Here is a 19,305-nt window from a genome sequence, read left to right on the forward strand (position 1 = left end):
TCTTAACACACTCTTATACCTGATGCAGCCTGTCAATCTCCATCACCAAGTTTTTTATAATTTTTTTAAAATAATTTTTAATTTATTTTATTATTTTATATGTGCTTTCCTGAATGTATGCTGGGTACCACATGACTGCCTGGAGGCCAGAAGAGGGCATCAGACTCCCTGGAACTGGAGTTACAAACAGATGTGAACCATATGGATGCTGGGAATCTAACCTGGGTCCCCTACAAGGGCAGCCAGTGCTCTTAATGGCTGAGCCATCGCTCCAGCCCCCCTTACATCTTTTTTTTTCTGAGCCCTCTAGATTATTAAAAGGGAAAGAAGGCATATTAATTCATAATGGCACAACAGCATCAGTAACAGCTATTCAGTATCAAGTGCTCACCGCATACCAGACACTAGCCGTCACAACCAATCACAGTGAGTGGGTATTACTGTCAGAGATAAGAAGGCTGAGATGAAAGAGATTAAAACTTTCTGTCATCACACAGAGGTAAGCAAGTGAAGGCCTGACCACGTGCCTCACTCCAACGCTGTGCTAGTGTAAATGAGAGCAGTCGGGTTTGGCAGTACTGTCCACATGGGTCTGCCTTCAGAGTCCTGAGGGATACAGGAGGGAAGAATGGTGGAAACTTCTTCTATGGTTAAGGAGAGGTGCTGCAGCCAGGTATGTGGCAGGGCCTGTGTGGACGACAGACATGCAGCTGCAGGAGTGGGAGTGTGCCCTGCTGGCTTCAATTTTGGTTTTTTGGTTCATCTAATATTTTCTCACTATGCCCCCATTCGCCCCTTTTGGAACAGTAATGTATATTCTGTGTCACTCTATGTTGGAGTATGTAATTTGCCTTTTTATTTTACAAGGAGTTATAGTTAAAAGAGTGCCTTGAGTCTCAGAAGAGACTTTGTACATTGAACTTTCAAACTGTGCTGAGACTGTGAAGAGCTATGGTGACTTTTAAAGTTGGACTATGATATGACCATGAGCCTATGGGGGCCAGTGAGTGGGATGTGGTAGTATGAATGGGAATGGCCCCCACAGGCCCATATGTCTGAACTGGTCTCCACTTGGTGGAACTGTTTGGGAAGAATTAAGAGGTGCAGTGCCGCCGAAGTAAAGCTTTGAGGTTTCCAAGGACTTACAACATTCCCAGTGTCTCTTCGTCTGCCTCCTACCTACACATCAGGACACGAGCTCCCAGCTACGGCTCCAGTGCCATGCTTCCCTGCCTGCTGCCACGCTTCCCGCCATGACAGACATGGTAACCCTCTGAAACCCTAAGTCCCAAAAAAACCCTGTTTCTATAATGTTACACAGGCCAAGAGTGGAGTCATGTGAGATTTTGAGTGCTTGTGAGAAAATTCCAGGAAAAGAAGACAAGAGTTACCTCAGTTTCTCCAAAACAGAGTTGTTCTTGGAATGTGTTTTTACCCTCCTCCAGGTGGAGTGGGTAGGAGTTGACTTCAGCTGTTGTTATTTATGTGCTTCTAGGGAAAAACACGTTTTTGCCAAATGTGGCATGTCCATGTGGTTGTAGACTTTACTCGGGCGACTCTTTTAAACCTTCAGAGCATAAATTGTCTCATGCTCTCAACAAAGTCGGCCAATCCATGAGACTTGAGTCCACCTCATTTTTAGGCCCCTACTCTCCAAGGCTCAAGCACCAACTAGATCGGTAAACACTGAAAGTTGCCTTCGTCATGGTGTGTCATCACAGCAACAGAAAAGTAACTAAGACAAAAGACAAACTACACTATGTCTTTGTCAAAACGTAAGGGAAATCATTCTGTCTTTCAGTAGTAGAATAAATAAACAATTCTTGCACACTAGCTTAAAAGTGTGCCCTTCATTTGGCCCCGCCAAACCTGTCTTAACAGCCATTGTTGTTTTGTTCACTTTTGTGTGATTCTGTTTACCCCTTTCCCTCGCATTTATTGTTTTTGTTTTTGTTTTTTTTTTTTTTTTTTTTTTCGAGACAGGGTTTCTCTGTGTAGCTTTGCGCCTTTCCTGGAGCTCACTTGGTAGCCCAGGCTGGCCTCGAACTCACAGAGATCCGCCTGGCTCTGCCTCCCGAGTGCTGGGATTACCCTCGCATTTATGAATAACCAGTTGTTTCTACTCCCTGGGTTTAGGACCACCTCCCACCTATTCTTTAAGACTTAGCTCTAACAACTATTCCTCCTTTCTGAAGAACACACAAGCAAATGTCAGCTCAACATCTGTCCTTATGCCAAGTGTGCTCTACATTCTTCAGAAAGTTCTAGGCACACAGTTGCTTCTAAGTCTCGTACCGACTCCTCCACCCTTCTAAAAATACTAAACCGGTGCTTGGCCTTGGAGAGGGCACACATGTTTGAACAGATGATAATGATGATTAAACACAAAACCTAAACACTCTTAAGAGTTTCATTTAGTTTTCTTTCATCTCAAACCTACACACTGGAAGCTGACTCTGTAGACTGACGGATGATCACTTGTGCTGAATCACATGACAACTCGGTAACTCGAAACACCTGCGTGACTGACTAGAGCAATGTGAACCATTTGGAAAACATGAACAGAATTCCCTGATCAGTAATGAAGTCTGATAAAAATCAAACTCAAAGCTCTCAGATGTCAGGGGACCAACCAGAAGGAAGGGACTGCAAGGACCACCCAGCTTCGCAGTGACACAGGGGTAGAGAGCAGCTGACAAAGGCCTGAGATATACCTGTAAAACTTTAGCATTTGGTTGAAGAGGCTTAATGATGAGCTGTTTGCCTGCTGTATAAAGAACCTTTTCTGAATCAGGGCCCCATGCTACTGAATACACTGGTATTCCTGTAAAAAAGAAAGGGGAAAATGATAAATGTACATTTTCATGACTTTAAAAAAAAAAAAAGAGTAATGTTAAGAGATCAAAATCTTGGCATGGTGGCACAGGACCGCAATCTGAAAACTAGGGAGGCTGAGGCAGGGTGATCCTAAATTCAAGGCCAGTCTGAGCTAAATGAGATGAATAAATCATCTGTGTGTTATTTCCATTTCCCCTCAGTAATCCTTTCATATTGGAGAACAGTCTGAGACTGAAACACAAACTGATCTAATAATATTTAAAAATATTAAAAATTTACTGTGAGCCACCAACCCGCTATATTTTGTATTTGTATGTTTTACTTTTTTTTTTTTTTTTTTTGAGAAATGACCCTACTGTGTAGCGCAGACTGGCCTCCGAACTTCCTTCCTGACTTTTTCATTGGGATTACAAGTATGCCCCACCTTACCAATGGCATAATATCTTTCAACCAGTTTGGATCTTGCTGAGAAAATACATTTTTCAGACATTCTAGATACTATGCTACTTAAATCTAGGATAAAGGTCTTATAAAATCCATTGTTCTTCACCTCCCATGAATAGCCAATGGAGCTGAAACTCTCTCGATGTATGAGGTAAATGTATAATTTATACACACACATACACACTCATTATATATAAACACTATATATATTCTATATATCATTATATATGTAACTATATATACATATATATATATTTGTTCTTAGGGTTTCTCTGTGTACCCCTGGCTGTCCTAAACTCCCTACATAGACTAGGCCAGCCTTGAACTCACAGAGATTCACCTACCTCCGCCTCCGGAGAGCTGGGATTGAAAGCGTGCACCATTGGGCTGGTACACTCTTATATACACTGGGCATTTACCGCTATCATTCTCCACCGTGTTTTCTAAGACTAACATTCGGTCTGAACCTAGAGCTCATCAACCGGCTAGACTGGCTGGCCAAAAAGTGCCATGGATCCTCCTGGGCAGAGGCCTCCACAGGGATGGGATTACAGGTGTGACCACCACACCCAGCTTTCCTGTGTGGGTGCCAAGAATAAGAATTCAGGTCCTCTTCCCCTGTGTGGCCAGCACTTTACCAAATGCAGCATCTCCCTGTGATTTCTTACATTTCAGATTCTCGGAGGAGGGTTTGCTGTTTATCGGATGGCCGATAACAAGGATAGCAGTGTACGGCCAATAGAGCCAAGGACACGTTTCCTCACTCTTCCGGTCTGAATGTGAAACGCTCACCACTGAGGAGATTCTGGACACTTGAGGAGGGAGGACCCAGCTAAAGGAAGCACAGCACTGGGCCCTTGAGCCCCACCCTCAGGTCTCCACTCCTCACTGCCATACTGTGAACTGCCCTGCTTCTCCACGTCGTCGAGGTCTAGATGGCCCAAACTTCTGCAATTGTGAGTACAAAGAAAGCCTTCCTCCCTTGTTCATGGCAATGTTCTCTCACAATAACAGAGTCTGACAAATATATCCACCACAAGCCACATTAAATTTGATATGGATTTTAGTTTCTGACAGGGATTTACATAGTATTCTTTTAACTCAGTTACATTTAAGGGCATCTTAATTTAAAAAAAAAAAAAAGATGCATTTATTTTTATTTTATGTGTAAGTGTTTTGCCTGCATGTTTATGTTTGTGCACCCTGTGCATGCCTGGTACCCATGGAGGCTGGAAGAGGGTGTCAGGTTCCCTGTAACTGGAGTTACCGACAGTTATGAGCCAGTGCGGGTGCTGGGAATAGGAACTGGGTCCTCTGGAAGAGCAGCTAGTGCTCTTAACCACTGAGCCACCTCTCTGCCCTACCCCGCTTTCTTCTTTACACAGAATCTTGCCATACAGCCAGGCTGGCCTCAGACTCCTGATCCTGCTGCATTTGTACTCCAAGCACTACGATCAGAGATGCACATGCATCACTATGATGGCAAGGACAGTATTCTTAACTTGATCACTACCTGGGCTACCTAATATCTTCTAGAAATCTACGCTTTATGTGACCTCCGTTTTAAAACCTGAGTATAATAGCCAAGTAAGTGGTACGTGCCTATAATCTCAGCACTCAGAAGGCTGAGACAGGAGGATTACAATTGTAGGTTATGCTAGGCTACGTAGTTTTCAGTCAGTCTAGGTTACATAGCAAGACTTTATCACACACACACACACACACACACACACACACACACACACACACACACGAGATATCTATATCTCTCTATATATATACGTATACATAGATATAAAATCTATTGAAAGCATTGTTTATATAGTAATAAATAATCTGTAATCCTCTTGCCTTGGCCTAGCTACCTATTAATTAGAAAATTGAATCAAGGTTATATAATTAATCTATAAAACATTAACCCATAAAAAAAATTAACCCATTTCTAGTTATAAAGCCAAGCCTTTGAAAACTAGGGTCAGACTGTTACAGCAAATGGCTTCTATGAAGAAATGAGTGAATGAATGTTCAAGAAGTTGACATTCCCAGGAAAATAAGATCTGAATTTGATGATTCATAGGCAATCAATACGATTTAATTACTTTTTTTTTTTCTGGTTTTTCAAGACAGGGTTTCTTTGTAGCCCTGGCTGTCATGGAATTCACTTTAAACACTAGGCTGGCCTCGAACTCATAGAGATTCACTTGCCTCTGTTTCTCTAGTGCTAGGATTAAAGGCAAGCATCAAAACTACCCATCATGATTTTATTTAGAGAGAAAATTCAACATGCTATAATCAACTAAGAAAATATACTATTTTGTTCATTTTCCCTGAATAAGTGCATAAGTGAGCAAGTCTCAGTGGTTTATGGAGGCTGGATAGTCTAGTTTACACCTGTCCATACAAACTCTTCAGGTTGGCTTCTGCATCTTACATTTAATGTTATAAAGGCCCTAATCATCCTATTTAAGAAACAGCCTCTGGGCTTTATCTGTATCGCAGCAACCCATAAAACTCAGCCCAAGGAGGTGATCCAACTCAAAGGGTCTTCCTCTTCCTCCTCTGTACTTACAAATATTCTCTAAGAGTGCCCTGGAGTTTGCCTTCCATTCAAAAGTAAATTCCCAGCCAGGCTGGATGGACTAATGCCTATAATCCAGCATTTGGGAGGCTGAGGCAGGCGAGTCACAGCAGGACTGTGGTTAGCTTGGACTACACAGTACTAGCAATGTAGTCTAAGCCAGGCTAGGCTAAGAGTGAGACCCCCCACCTCAAAAACAAAACAAAACAAGACACCCCCCCAAAAAAAAACAAAAAAAAATGTTAAATGCAATCTTCAACTCTAATAAACTCCCTAGAAAACATAAACCGAAAGGATTGGAAGCGGGGAGAGCAGCCAGGGATTTAGTTAAAAGGTCTTGAGTTAGCAGTACCAGGCAGCTAAGTGCAGCTCTCAGCCTCATCAAAGAAGCTTCTTTCTGCAGCAGATGAAAGCTACCACAGAGAGCCGCAGATGGTCAAATGCAGAGAATAAAGAAGCATGGCGTGCCAGGCCCCAGTTGGTACACGGTCAGCAGAGTTCCTACACTACAGCTATCCTGGCTAGTTATGTCAACTTGACATAAGCTGGAGTCCTCAGAGAGGAGGACGCCTCAGCGGAGAAAATGCCTCCATAACATGGGCTGGAGGCAAGCCTGAAAGAAAGAACAAATAAATTTCCTTAATTTGTGATTGATGGGGGAGGACCCGCCCATGATGGGTGGTGCCATCCCTGGGCTGGTGGTCCTGACTTCTATAAGAAAGTAGGCTGAGCAAGCCAGTAAGCAGCGTCCCCCAATGGCCTCTTCATCAGCTCCTGCCCCTGCTTGAGTTCCTGTCCTGGCTTCCTAGGATGAACAGTGCTGTGGAAGCCTAAGCCAAATAAAGCTTTTCCTCCCCAACTTGCTTTTTAGTTGGTGTTTCATCACAGAAATAGAAACCCTAAGATGATGGCTGAGGGGAAATTAGAAAAGAAGAGGTAGAAAGATTGTAAGGGCCAGAGAAACAGGACACTTGATGGAAGAGATTGTCTTCTAGACATGACTGCGCCCATGAAATCTCCGCAATACGGCTGCCTAAGCATGCCAATATAGATGGGGAAAGCTTTATGACATTCCACCCCTGCAGGAGCTACAAGGCAGTCAATGGCTGCTGAGAGGAAAACATATTTTCTGCAGGGACAAGCCCTCCGATGGGTTATACAACCTTGAGTGGTCAGCCCTAAATACATGTGCATACTGGCAACACTAACTGGACCTAGCAGATTGTGTACACACACAACAACAACAGTAGGTTGTTTTATACACACACAACAACAGTGTCAGGTGTAGTGGTGATACATGCTTTTATTCCCAGCACTCTGGCAGTTCTCTGTGAGTTCAAGACCAGCTTGATCTACATACCGAGTTCAATGCCAACCAATGGTACACAGGGAGACCTTGTTTCAAACAAAACTAACAATAATTCTAGAACAGGTCATGACCTCCAGGTGAGGAGGCACAGGAGGAGGAGGAGAAGGAGAAGGAGAAGGTAGAAAAAGAGGGGAAGAAATGGTGTAAATACAGTGTACTCATGTAAAAAATTCTCAAAATTTTTAAATTAAAAAATAATGTAGTTAGGATTATAGTAAACTGGTATGTGATTTCTAATTTCCATGATTATAGCTACATTTTTATGGAAAAGAGAAGTTAACATATTTTCATTTGTAAGTTATCAAATATTCACAACACTCAGTCAAAGTCCACTTTGCTGAGTTATATACTAACTGATACTGAACACCTGCCCCAAGGAAACACTTCTGTAAGCAGTGCTCCCATTGAGTTACACAGGATGTGACTTCAGGCCTTCAGTTGTGGTCAAAGGCACAGCTGGGGTGTGGGATGAGGAGCCAGGGATGTTTTCATCCTCTTCACTTTAGCATTTGAACTGAGGCCCTCTGAAGCTGCCTGGGTCACCACTGCCTTGTTTTCAAACCTTCCTTCAGAATACTTATCTATCACATTAGGGTAAGGAGACAATATGTTTCCCGCCTATGCAGTTTTTAAAGTAATAACAGTGTTTCAGAAACACATGACTTATAGTATAAAAATAAAGTAAGCTCAGAAAGCGAAACAAGCAGTTTCTTTGTTACAAGTGTTTAAACCACATTCCTTCAATCAGGTATTCAGGAACTTTCCATCCAGGTGCTTTGGATGGAGATCATTTATTCAGGAAGATAAACAGCTTCACAAAGAAAATGGTTTATTTTATGATGAATCTCTCCTACTAGCATTTGAGACAAATTCATAATATTTACACTGTTGTTTAAAACATATGTGTTAAAGCAAGAATCAGTCAAGCATGGTAGTACATGTGTGTGATCCCAGCACTTCAGAGGCCACAGCAAGAGGACTACTCCAAGTTCAAGACCAGCCTGAACTAGACAGCAAGTCCAGGCCAGCCAGGGCTCTAGATCAAGAAAGCACAAACAAACAAAGCACTAACCATCCCTAGTACTGTACTTCATTTTGCAAAGTAGAAAAATAAGACCTCTAGACCCCAGATTGAATTATTCTAAAATAATAATTTAGTAAATTATATAACAGGATGTTATTAATTTTATCATTAACAAAAATAGAAACACAAAATCATTTTATAATATTTCTGGCTTTTTATATAGGAAATTCTTATTTATGCTCCATTTCAGTTAAAACATTCAAGAAGATCTTGTTTTTCTGACTTGGCACACTAAAGTCATGTGATCTTTTTGACATTTTTTAAGAAACCACACGCACCTGGGGTTGTGTTAAATGTCAGACCCTTATCTCTCTGTAAAACAAATTATCTAAATTCTTTCAACCCGTTGAAAGCATTTTAAACCACAGAAGAGTCGAGAAAAGTGTATTTCAATTGTTTTAAGGAAGTACCTGGTCAAATGTACTATGTTTTTCACATTCATACCATAACAGCATCACCTAAAAGTGTTGTTTTTCTGTTACTAAAGGATGTATTAGAAACAAAATGCTCACTAATGTGATGCAGTGTGGATCTATAGAGTGGGTGGAAACACTTAGAATGAAGTCTAGCTCTAAATAAACAACATCTGTTAACTACTATTAACTACTAGCAATGGCTCTGGAATACAGTAATCGACCAGCAGCTTCCTTTGCTGCTCACTGTAGTGAGCACTCAAGAATTAATTGCCAGCTGGACAACAGTGGCTACACCTGCAATGTCAGCTGGACAACAGCGGCCACACTTGCAATGCCAGCAATGCTGGACAACAGTGGCCACACCTGCAATGTCAGCTGGACAACAGCGGCCACACCTGCAATGTCAGCTGGACAACAGCGGCCACACCTGCAATGTCAGCTGGACAACAGTGGCCACACCTGCAATGCCAGCTGGACAACAGCGGCCACACCTGCAATGCCAGCTGGACAACAGCGGCCACACCTGCAATGCCAGCACCACACCTGCAATGCCAGCACCACACCTGCAATGCCAGCACCACACCTGCAATGCCAGCACCACACCTGCAATGCCAGCACCACACCTGCAATGCCAGCACTGGAGAGGTGAAGCAGGGCTGCTCCACAGTGCATTCAAACAAGCTGGGGTCACTGTGCAAGGTCCTGTCAAAAATAGTAACAATTTTTCCTTTCGTTCTACTTACAGAAGACATATACTAGTAATCAAGTGGGACTCATTCCAAAAAAGCAACTTCTTGTTTATATATGTCACTGGGTCGGGGCGGGGGGGGGGGGGGGGGGGGGCGGGGGGGAGCTTAATAAAACATTTGTTTCTTCAGTTTCTACCCTGACTTATCTCCCATTTTCCTCAGAACTTCACTTTCATCTTTTACCTTACTTCCAAGTTAAATTTTAGCCTTTTAATTCTAATCTTCAACACATTTCCACTGGCCCCAAAGATATCTTCCTAATTTCACCATATACAGTTCCACCTTTTATTATTCCACTTCTGTTTGAAAACAGGAAGAAATGTCCTTACATCTTTACTTGAATATCTCAATCCATAATGAAAATATACAATATAATACAAATAGCACTTAGTATAATTATGTACAACTTACATATTTTTCTCAAATAAGGATGATAACTCCTCATAGGCACCACTAAGAATCATTTCTAAGCCAAGTCAAACTGCATCCCACTCAAGTTAGGATTCATCTTTAATATTCAAAGAGAGTTATAACTATCATTTTCTATATAAAAATCTAGTAGTTGTAAACTTTCTACATAAAAAGCTCTAATAGTCAACAAATGAAAACAGGACCAGCTATGGTGGCATGCACTTTTAATCCCTATATTCCAGAGTCAGAGTCAGGAGGATCTCTGTGAGTTCAAGCACAGCCAGGGCTAGAAACCCTGACTCCAAAAAAAGAAAGAAAGAAATGAATTCAGGAACTAATTTCCCTTCATCAATAATAAATGTAAGGGCCAACAAGATGCTCAGCAGGGAAATGCACATACTGCCAAGCCTGATGACCTGAGTTTGATCCCCAGGACCCATATGACTGAAGGGAAAAATCAACTTCTTAAGTTGTCCTCTTGTGAGGTTAGCACACCAGAGATGGCCACATGGACACTCTTAAAACCAAAGAGAAGTCTTTATTGTGGGCTGTTGACTACATGGGGAAGCTTGCCCAAATCATGCAGCCCCGACCCCCCGCCCCCATTCTATCTTTTATGCACAAAAAACACATCCTGGTTGTTACATTTCAGTTAATAAGAAGTGGAACTACAGAAGCCCAAAAAAGCAGAGTTACATTTGGGTGTTGTAGAATATTATTTTAAGGTGTGTTACTTTTGTTTATGTTGCATTTGTTTAACTCTGTGAAGCTGTGTTACTGTGCCTGTCTAAAACACCTGATGGACTAATAAAGAGCTGAACAGCCAATAGCAAGGCAGCTGGCATCAGAATAAATAGAAGGAGAAATCTGGGAGGAGAAAAGAGAAGGAATGAGAGAGGAAGGAGGAGGACACCAGGGGCCAGCCACATAACCATACAGCAGGCCATGGAGTAAGAGTAAAAGAAAGATTACAGAAGCCAGAAAAGGAAAAAGCCCAGAAGCAAAAGGTAGATGGGATAATTTAAAGTTAAGAAAAGCTGGCTAGAAATAAGCCAAGTTAAGGCCAGGCATTTATAAGTAAGAATAAGCCTCCGTGTGTGATTTATTTGGGAACTGGGTGGCGGGCCTCTCAAAAGAGCCAAAAGGAGCCCAGAGAGTAGAAAACAACATTTGGGGACTTTCCTGGAATCACTGACTGAGCCTTTCCTCCTGTCTTGGCAGGTGCTGCAGTCTACATGCTGGATTTCAAGGCCTGAATTGTGCTTCCAATATGGCATCAGTTGTGCTAAGGTCTGGGGGTGTCTACTAAGGCCTGAGGACCTGTGGCACTCTGATCTCCATATGTGTGCCATGGCATGCATTCACCCACACACATATACAGACACTAAACAAGTAAGTGTAATATGTATACATGTATGCATGTATGTGTGTGTGTGTGTATATGACAGAGAATAAACTTTTCAAAAAAAGAAATGTAATTAACATAAACATGTAGACAAAATAACAAGGGTACTCTCAACACTGTTCATAGAATTCCAAGTTTTGGAGTAATTTGGATTTGACATATTTTTGTATCAAACTTCCAGACCCTGTAAAGAAGGCTGACTTGCCTAGCTTTCTGGTTTAAGACATCAGCACCTAGCCTTCAAGTAGTCTAGATTTACAACTGCTCTCAAATCTGGTCTCTAACTCACTTTATCAATCATCAGGACCTGTTCCTCCTGTAATAGGTCATTAGGACAAGTTAACTTCTCTAATGATTTTCCAGAGAAGAAAGAGGAAAAGTCTGCCTGTAATTAAAAACTCAAGAATTAAATGCACAGTTTTGTAGTATTAATTTTTTTTAAAAGCAGATTATTCAACTGAAATATTAACAGGATAATTGAAATAGGAAAATAAAACAATATTACTTATCAATTTCATAATGACTATAAACCTTTAATGAGAATAAGATTCAATAAGATAAAAATGATTAACAGTTTCAAAGTCATCATTGCCAACAGGGTTTCTCTGTGTAGCCCTAATGGTCCTGGAACTTGCTCCGTAGACCAGGCTAGCCTCAAACTCAGAAATCCACCTGCCTCTGCCTCTGCCACCATCCGGCTTTCAAAGTCACTTTTCTATCAAGGAAATTAATGCTATTTAGAATGCTGATGAATAATATCATTACTAATTTAAAACATTTCTTTGTTTGTGAACTAGGCAGTAGGTCGGTTTCTAGATCCCTAACATACAAAGCACAGCACAGAACAGCTCAAGAGCACTATATCACTACTGTCTAATGAATAATGTTAATATTAAGCAACGTATTCCAGGTCTCTACTTTAGACTTGGAAAGTCGGAAATAAGAGACTCAAGGGTAGTATGTGGCAAAGAAAACCACCAGGAAGGGGCTGGAGAAACGGCTCAGCGGCTAAGAGCAGTGGCTGCTCTTGCAGAGGACCTAGATTTGGCTCCTTGTACCCACATGGTGGCTCACAACCATTTGTTAACCCCAGTTCCAAGGGATCTGACACCCTCTTCTGACTGTTGATAGCATGGTATAAGCAAATCTGTGGGGCCTGGAGCTATAGGTTGCGTGGTGGGAACACTTGCCTACAAGTTACAAGGGCCTGGAGCTCCAGCTCCAGCACTAAAAAAAAAGAAGAAAAGAAAAAAAAAGCATAAATCCAAAAGAAAACCATTGTTCCCACTAAAGTAACACTTACTTTCTAAAGATACATTTCATCATTTTACTACTAAAGTAACACTAATCAACTTTAAAACATGGAACATACCTATGACTGTTCCTAAGAATTCTAAAAGTTTCTATACTAATCAATGAACATTCTGCTTAAAACATTATGGGTAGAAAAAATTTTACCTCAGAAGAAAAAGACGACTTAGCATTTCTGGTCATTTCTGTTAACATTTGCTTAACAAATAACTGAATAAATGTAACCTTAACATTAGTCTAAAAGTAAACACCATTTTTAAAGTGGAATTGGTTATAGATACTTCATACTATAACTTTATAATATAACTCCGAACAATCATCTGCAAGTGTTTTGGCAGCCTGTACTCATACATGCTTAGTTAACATAAGACTGCTTTCTGTCGTACATCATTAACCTGCTCCACTGCTCTAAGAATTGACATGGAACTGACGCCCCACCAGGAATGGCCGCCACACTGATTTGTCGCCTCTCCTTTCCCCGCACACAACACTGAGCTACTCCTTGAAACAGTGTCAGTTACCTGGTTTCACTCATCACTGTGTCCATTCCCTTTTAGGAGGACAGAAATCAAAGTTCAACGTAATTTACAAGGAGAGCTAATATTATCAAAGTATTGGGGTTTTTGTTGTTTTGAGACAGGGTAGCCAGGCTAGATAGGAACTGGCTATGTAGAACAAACCTTTAACTGCTGGGCATCCTCATGCCTCAGGATCCAAGTACTAAGATTACAAACATGGTCCACTATTCCATACATTTGATATTTTCTCTTACATGGTTTTCATTCTTTTCAGTACCATGGATTAAACCCAAGACCTCCTGCATACTATGAAAGTATTCCACCAATGAGTTGTTTTTGAGAATCCTCATTCCTTTATCTCTTAAGTGTTAGGATTACAGGCATGTACCACCATGCCCAGCTAGACTGTCCTAACTAGACACCCAGACATACTTTATGTGCAAGATGCTCTAACTATTTCAGAATCATTTAAAAAGAGTATTTAGCCTACAATTGTCCTTATATAGCTTCACTAACATAAAGAAAAAGCTTGTCTGTCAATAATGTAGCTCTGGATTTCCAGGAACTCAATGTGTAGACCGGTCTGACTTTGAATCCACAGAGACCCACCTCCTTCTACATCCAGAATGCTGAGATTAAAGGTGTCCACTACACCATGCCTGGCTTTTTTTTTTTTAAGACTTATTTATTTATTATGTATTCGGTGTTCTGCCTACATGTATGCTTGCATGCCAGAAGAGGGCACCAGATCTCATTACAGATGGGTATGAGCCACCATGTGGTTGCTGGGAATTGAACTCAGGACCTCTGGAAGAGCATCCAGTGCTCTTAACCTCTGAGCCATCTCTCCAACCCCACAGCCCTCATGCCTGGCTTCTAAAATATATCTTAATTTAAATAATATTACCATGGTCCATCAGGCAACACAGAAAGTGAGAAAAGGTATAGGGCCAATGAGATGACTCAACAGGATAAGATACTTGCCACCACGGCTGTGACCTGAGTCCCATCCCTGGAATCCACATGGTGGAATGAGAAAACTAACTCCCACAAATTGACCTGTAATCTCCACATGTGCACCTTGGTGGGTGAAGACATGTGACCCCACAAATAAATGTATACATAAACGTAATAATAACAAAAATGTATAGGGGCTGGAGAGATGGCTCAGCCATTATGAACATTTGTTGCTCTTGCAGAGGAACTAGGTTCAAGTCCCAGCACCCACAAGGTAGTTCACAACCACTCGAAACTCTGGTTCCAGGGTATCTGACACCCTCACCCTCTTCTGACCCATGCAGGCACCAGGCATGCATGTGATGCAGAGACAAACATGCAAGCAAAACATTCACATACATAAAATAAACAAGTCTTTTGAAAAAAAATGTGTCTAAGGCCAAATAGAAGTAAGAGAATTCAGATTCTGAATGTGACCAAAGTCAATTTCAACCACGATAATAGATACTTTAAAAAAAAAAAAATCTTTGTTTTAGATTTATTTTTTTTATCATTGTATATGTCTGAGTATTTTGCCTACATGTATATATGTGCACCATATGCATGTCTGGTGCACTCAGAAGTCAGACAAGGGTATCAGATCCTCTGGAACTGGAGTTACAGACTGTTGTGAGCTGCCATGTGAGTGCTGGGAATTGAACCCAGATCTTCTGCAAGAGCAGTAAGTGCTCTTAACTTCTGAACCATCTCTCTAGCCCTATAATAGATTTATTAAAAGAAAATGTTGAGACGTGTGTGTTGTCCAGGCTTAGGAATTAAAAACCAGTTGCAGAACATACCTTGCTGAGCTAATGTTGACCTGAGCATCCCCGTCTTTGACCAGATTTTCACCTGTCCATCTTCTCCAACTGTGGAGGGAAAAAAAATTTTTTTCTCTGTAGAAAATAGTCTCAAGTTTATACTTGCATATATACATAGACATCTATATTTTTAAAATTCAGATACAATTAATTCTAAGTATAACAGAGTATGTTTCAACAGATTTAAATAGAAATTACATGAAAAAAACTTTCATCAACATAAGCTAACTTCCATAGCCAAAATTTTATTTTTGCCTTAAAACTTAGGAATATGTCACTACTTCCATGGTCACTATAACTCCACTTAGAATTCTAAGGAAAGTATTCTCAGGGTAAAAGCTACGGCAGTTGACCACCAGGGAGCAGAAGAAGAAATGGGTCAAATAATGAAATCCACTGGTGACCATCTTAGCTGAAAATGGAAAAAAAAAAAAAAGCCTGGAGCTACAGAGAGTCATTTATGAAAGGGATTTCTGTTTGGTTGGTTGGTTTTGTTTGGGGTTTTTGTTTGTTTATTTTTTGAGTTTTTTCAAGGCAGGGTCTCACTATGTAGCTCTAGCTATTCTGAAACTCACTACGTAGACCAAGCTGGCCTCGAACTCACAGAGATCTACCTGCCTCTGTTCCCAAGTGCTGGGATTAAAGGTGTGCACCACTACACCCGGCAGGATTTTTGTTTTTATTCACTTAGTTATTACCTTTTATTTCTGTGGTATATTCCAGTGTATAAGCTGGAAGCTTATACATAGTTGGCTCCATTCCAGGTTGGGATTTATATTTCCTGCCTAAGTTTTAAAATAATTCATAGCTAAATACATTTATATACTGAAAAAGAAGCCATGAGAGAAGAAGTTAGAGGGACAGGTGGGACAGAGGACATGTCACTAAAATAATAATAATAATAATTTTTTCTAAAATCGTCCTAGAGAAGGCCTAAGGGATAGATTACAAACATCTGCACAGAATCCTTGCCGCTCTTCTCTTCAAGGCTGCAGCTTTTCCCCTCTCTCCTTCAGTGTGGTCTGTACTTAGTGACTTGCTTTTAAAGAACAGAGTGGGATAGAAATGGCAGAGTATAATTTCTGAGGGTGAGTCAGAAAAGATACTGTGGCTTCTAACCTGCTATTTTTTGGATCCCTGGGAAGCCAGATGCCATGTCATAAAAACACTCCATCAGCCCTATGGAATTGCCTACGTGGCAAGAAATTAAGGTCTCCTGCCAAAGCCAGAGAAGAATGAAGGCCTCCTGCCAGCACCCATGTGTGTGAGCCAAGCCGGAAGTGGACCTTCCAGCACAGGCAAGCCCTCCTATGACGGTAGCCACATGTTACAACTTGAAGGAACCTCATGACACACTAAGCCAGAAATCCCCACCCACGAAAGCTGCTCCCATGCCTACAGAAATAGCCACATATTCGATGTTTATTGTTTAAGTGTTTAGCTAACTCATTATGCAGAAATCTGTGACTAATACAGCAAATACAGTAGTCCTACCTGGAGGAGGGCTCGGCTGGAGAGATAAAGCTAAGTTATATGAGAATATTGTCAACTTTGGAATTTCTTTAAAGTTGTAACTTTTACCTACTCTAGGGACTTGATCTTTTTTTTTCCCCCTTAGTTTTTCGAGACAGGGTCTCACTATGCAGCCCTGGCTGCTGTCCTGGAACTCACTTTGTTGATCAGACTGGCCTCGAACTCAGAAATCCAGCTTCCTCTGCCCCCCCCCCCCCCCCCCCCCCGAGGGCTAGGATTAAAGGCATGTGCCACCACAACTGGTGTGGATCATTCTCAAAGCCTTCTTTGATAGACCATTCTCCAAAAGTTACAAATAAAAGTAACAATATGATGCTCAAGGAATGGACATAGTGGCACTCCCCTGTAGCTCCAGCATTCACAAGGCTGAGGCAGGAGGATTGCTAATATGAGACCAGACTGACCTACAAAATGAATACCAGGTCAGCCTGTACTACATATCAAGACTCTGTCTCAAGAAAGAAAACAAAGAAAAAACTAAAATATTCTCAATGATACCATCTACACAGCAGTCTAGACTGGTACTGTGATAATCAGTTATTTGCTACTGGGTAGTGAAATACACTACTGCTAAATGAATGTGATGGTTAGTTTTAAATGTCAACTTGCCCCATCTAGAGCCACCTGGGAAAAGCATCTCAATAGAGGAATTATCTAGCTCAAGTTGGCCAGGAGACATGTCTAGGGGGATTATCTTGATTGGAATGGATGTGGGAAGACCCAGCCCATTGTGGGCAGTACCACTTCATCACGGGCCCAGAACCACTAACAGCAAAAAGAGCTGGTCAAGTGTCTGTTATCTCTCTGCTCTTGATGATGGGTAGAATTTACTGAGTTCCTGCCTTGACTTCCCCACAAAAGCAGACTATAACCTGGACTTGCAGCTCAGTCAACCCCTCCCTGCCCAGATGTTGTTTCTGGTCACAATATTTTATCACAGCATAGAAATAAAATGAGAACAAAGAAAGCATTTCCTTTGAAACTTCTTTACAAATTCATTTAAAATGTCATTCTGGAGCTCAGAGGTAGATAACTTCCCTACAGTGTGAAGGGCCCTGGTTTGGATGCCAGCACAAGAAAGAGAGGCCAACCTGCCGAGAACTTACCTGTCACTAATGCAGTCCCCTCATAGTTCCATCTTCCTGCAAGCACAGCTCCACAGTGGGCTTCTACACTTTTTTCCACTCTTCCTAACTTGGAAATCAGATGAAACTTACCTAAAAGAAATGATTTGTCAGAATCTATTTTATTAAATTAATTTACACTAAAGTACTTGGTGAGTTCTGTTGGGAAATATTATTTTAAGATGTGTTATTTTTGTTTATGCTGCATTTGTTTAACTCTGTGAAGCTGTGTTACTCTGCCTGTCTAAAACACCTAATGGTCTAATAAAGAGCTGAACGGCCAATGGCGAGGCAGGGGAATGGATACATAGGGCTGGCCAGAGAGAATTAATAGAAGGAGAAATCTGGGAGAAGAAAAAAAGGAATAACCAGAGAAGGAGGAGGATTCCAGGAGCCAGTCACCAGCTATATAATCAGCAATGGAATAAGAAAGAAGAGTATATAAAAACAGAGAATGGGAAAAGCCCAGAGGCAAAAAGTAGATGGGATAAGTTAAGGAAACCTGGCAAGAAACAAGCCCAGCTAAGGACAGACATTCATAATTAAAAATAAGCCTCTGTGAGTGATTTATTTGGGAGCTGGGTGGTAGGCCCTTAAAAAGACCAAAAGAGAAAAAACAAACAACAACAGAGTTCCTACTACTAGGTTAATTAGCAATGATTAACTAACAACTAGTTATTAGGCACTAGAGGCTTAAGAGCAAATAATGTCACAATTCTTAATCTTAAGGAACACAAGTCTAATAAAAAAAGATGCAAAAAATCTCACATGATAGGCATTCACATATAGTATATTTCATTTAATAAGCAAAAAAATTGGGTGATTTGGATTTAAAAACATACTTAAGCTCTGAATAACAAAAGTAATCTCTTATTAAATAAAAAGTAAATTAGGGCTGGAGAGATGGCTCAGAAGTTAAGAGCACCGACTGCTCTCCCAGAGGTCCTGAGTTCAATTCCCAGCACCCACATGGTGGCTCACAACCACCTGTAATGAGATCTGGCGCCCTCTGCTGTGTACATAATAAATAAATAAATCTTTTTAAAAAAAGAAAATTAATCTTAACTTTTTAGAGTAATCCAAATTAATTACAAATGAGAAGATAGTTATATACATTTGAAAAATGTGAAACACATTTTTAAAGATCACAAATGCCCTACAAATGTCCACAGACTGGGACACATCTGTAATGTCAGCACATAAGAAGCAGAGGCAGAAGAAGAGTGAATTCCAGAATAGCCTGGGTTATACAGGGTAGCCTGGGATACACAGTGAGACTCTTGTGAGGTGGGGTGACAGGGAGAAGGAGAAACAGAAAAGGAGAGGAGAGGGGAGGGGAAGACAGAACTAAGGATAAAAATAATAGCAAACAAATACTAAACAGGTTAATTTTTATAGTAGTCTAGTCTGCATTATTAATTTTTAAAATTATATATTATAGAATTAAACAAATGAGTGTATATACTAATATTGATAACCATAGTTCCTCATTGTTTCCAAGTATCAGAAAAAGAAAAACTAAAATAAGCCTGTGGTATTGAATTAGAATTGGTGTTACCAAAATATATTCAAGGTTTAGATAGAAAGTGGTTGAGAACTGGCTACTGACATGCACCTAAAAATAATTTTTACATGTATTTATTTATTGGGGAAAGGGACATGCATGTACCAAAGAACGAAAATAGAGGTCAGAGGACACCTTGCAGAA

General features: G+C 40.8%; 1 protein-coding gene across 6 annotated transcripts in view; it reads right to left on the bottom strand.

The window, feature by feature from the left end:
- The window catches only part of Ift80 (intraflagellar transport 80), a 108,936-nt gene that overhangs the window by 69,381 nt on the left and 20,250 nt on the right, over positions 1 to 19,305 (bottom strand). For all 6 annotated transcript variants that reach the window (XM_076574225.1, XM_076574226.1, XM_042279140.2 and 3 more), the window contains 3 exons: positions 17,580 to 17,690; positions 14,920 to 14,988; positions 2,715 to 2,824 (listed from right to left, as the gene is read on the bottom strand). In XM_076574225.1, coding sequence (XP_076430340.1) covers positions 2,715 to 2,824; positions 14,920 to 14,988; positions 17,580 to 17,690 — 290 coding nt within the window. The remainder of the gene's footprint in view (positions 1 to 2,714; positions 2,825 to 14,919; positions 14,989 to 17,579; positions 17,691 to 19,305) is intronic.

This window comes from Peromyscus maniculatus, chromosome 6, assembly GCF_049852395.1.
Source record: "Peromyscus maniculatus bairdii isolate BWxNUB_F1_BW_parent chromosome 6, HU_Pman_BW_mat_3.1, whole genome shotgun sequence".
NCBI classification, from domain to species: domain Eukaryota; kingdom Metazoa; phylum Chordata; class Mammalia; order Rodentia; family Cricetidae; genus Peromyscus; species Peromyscus maniculatus.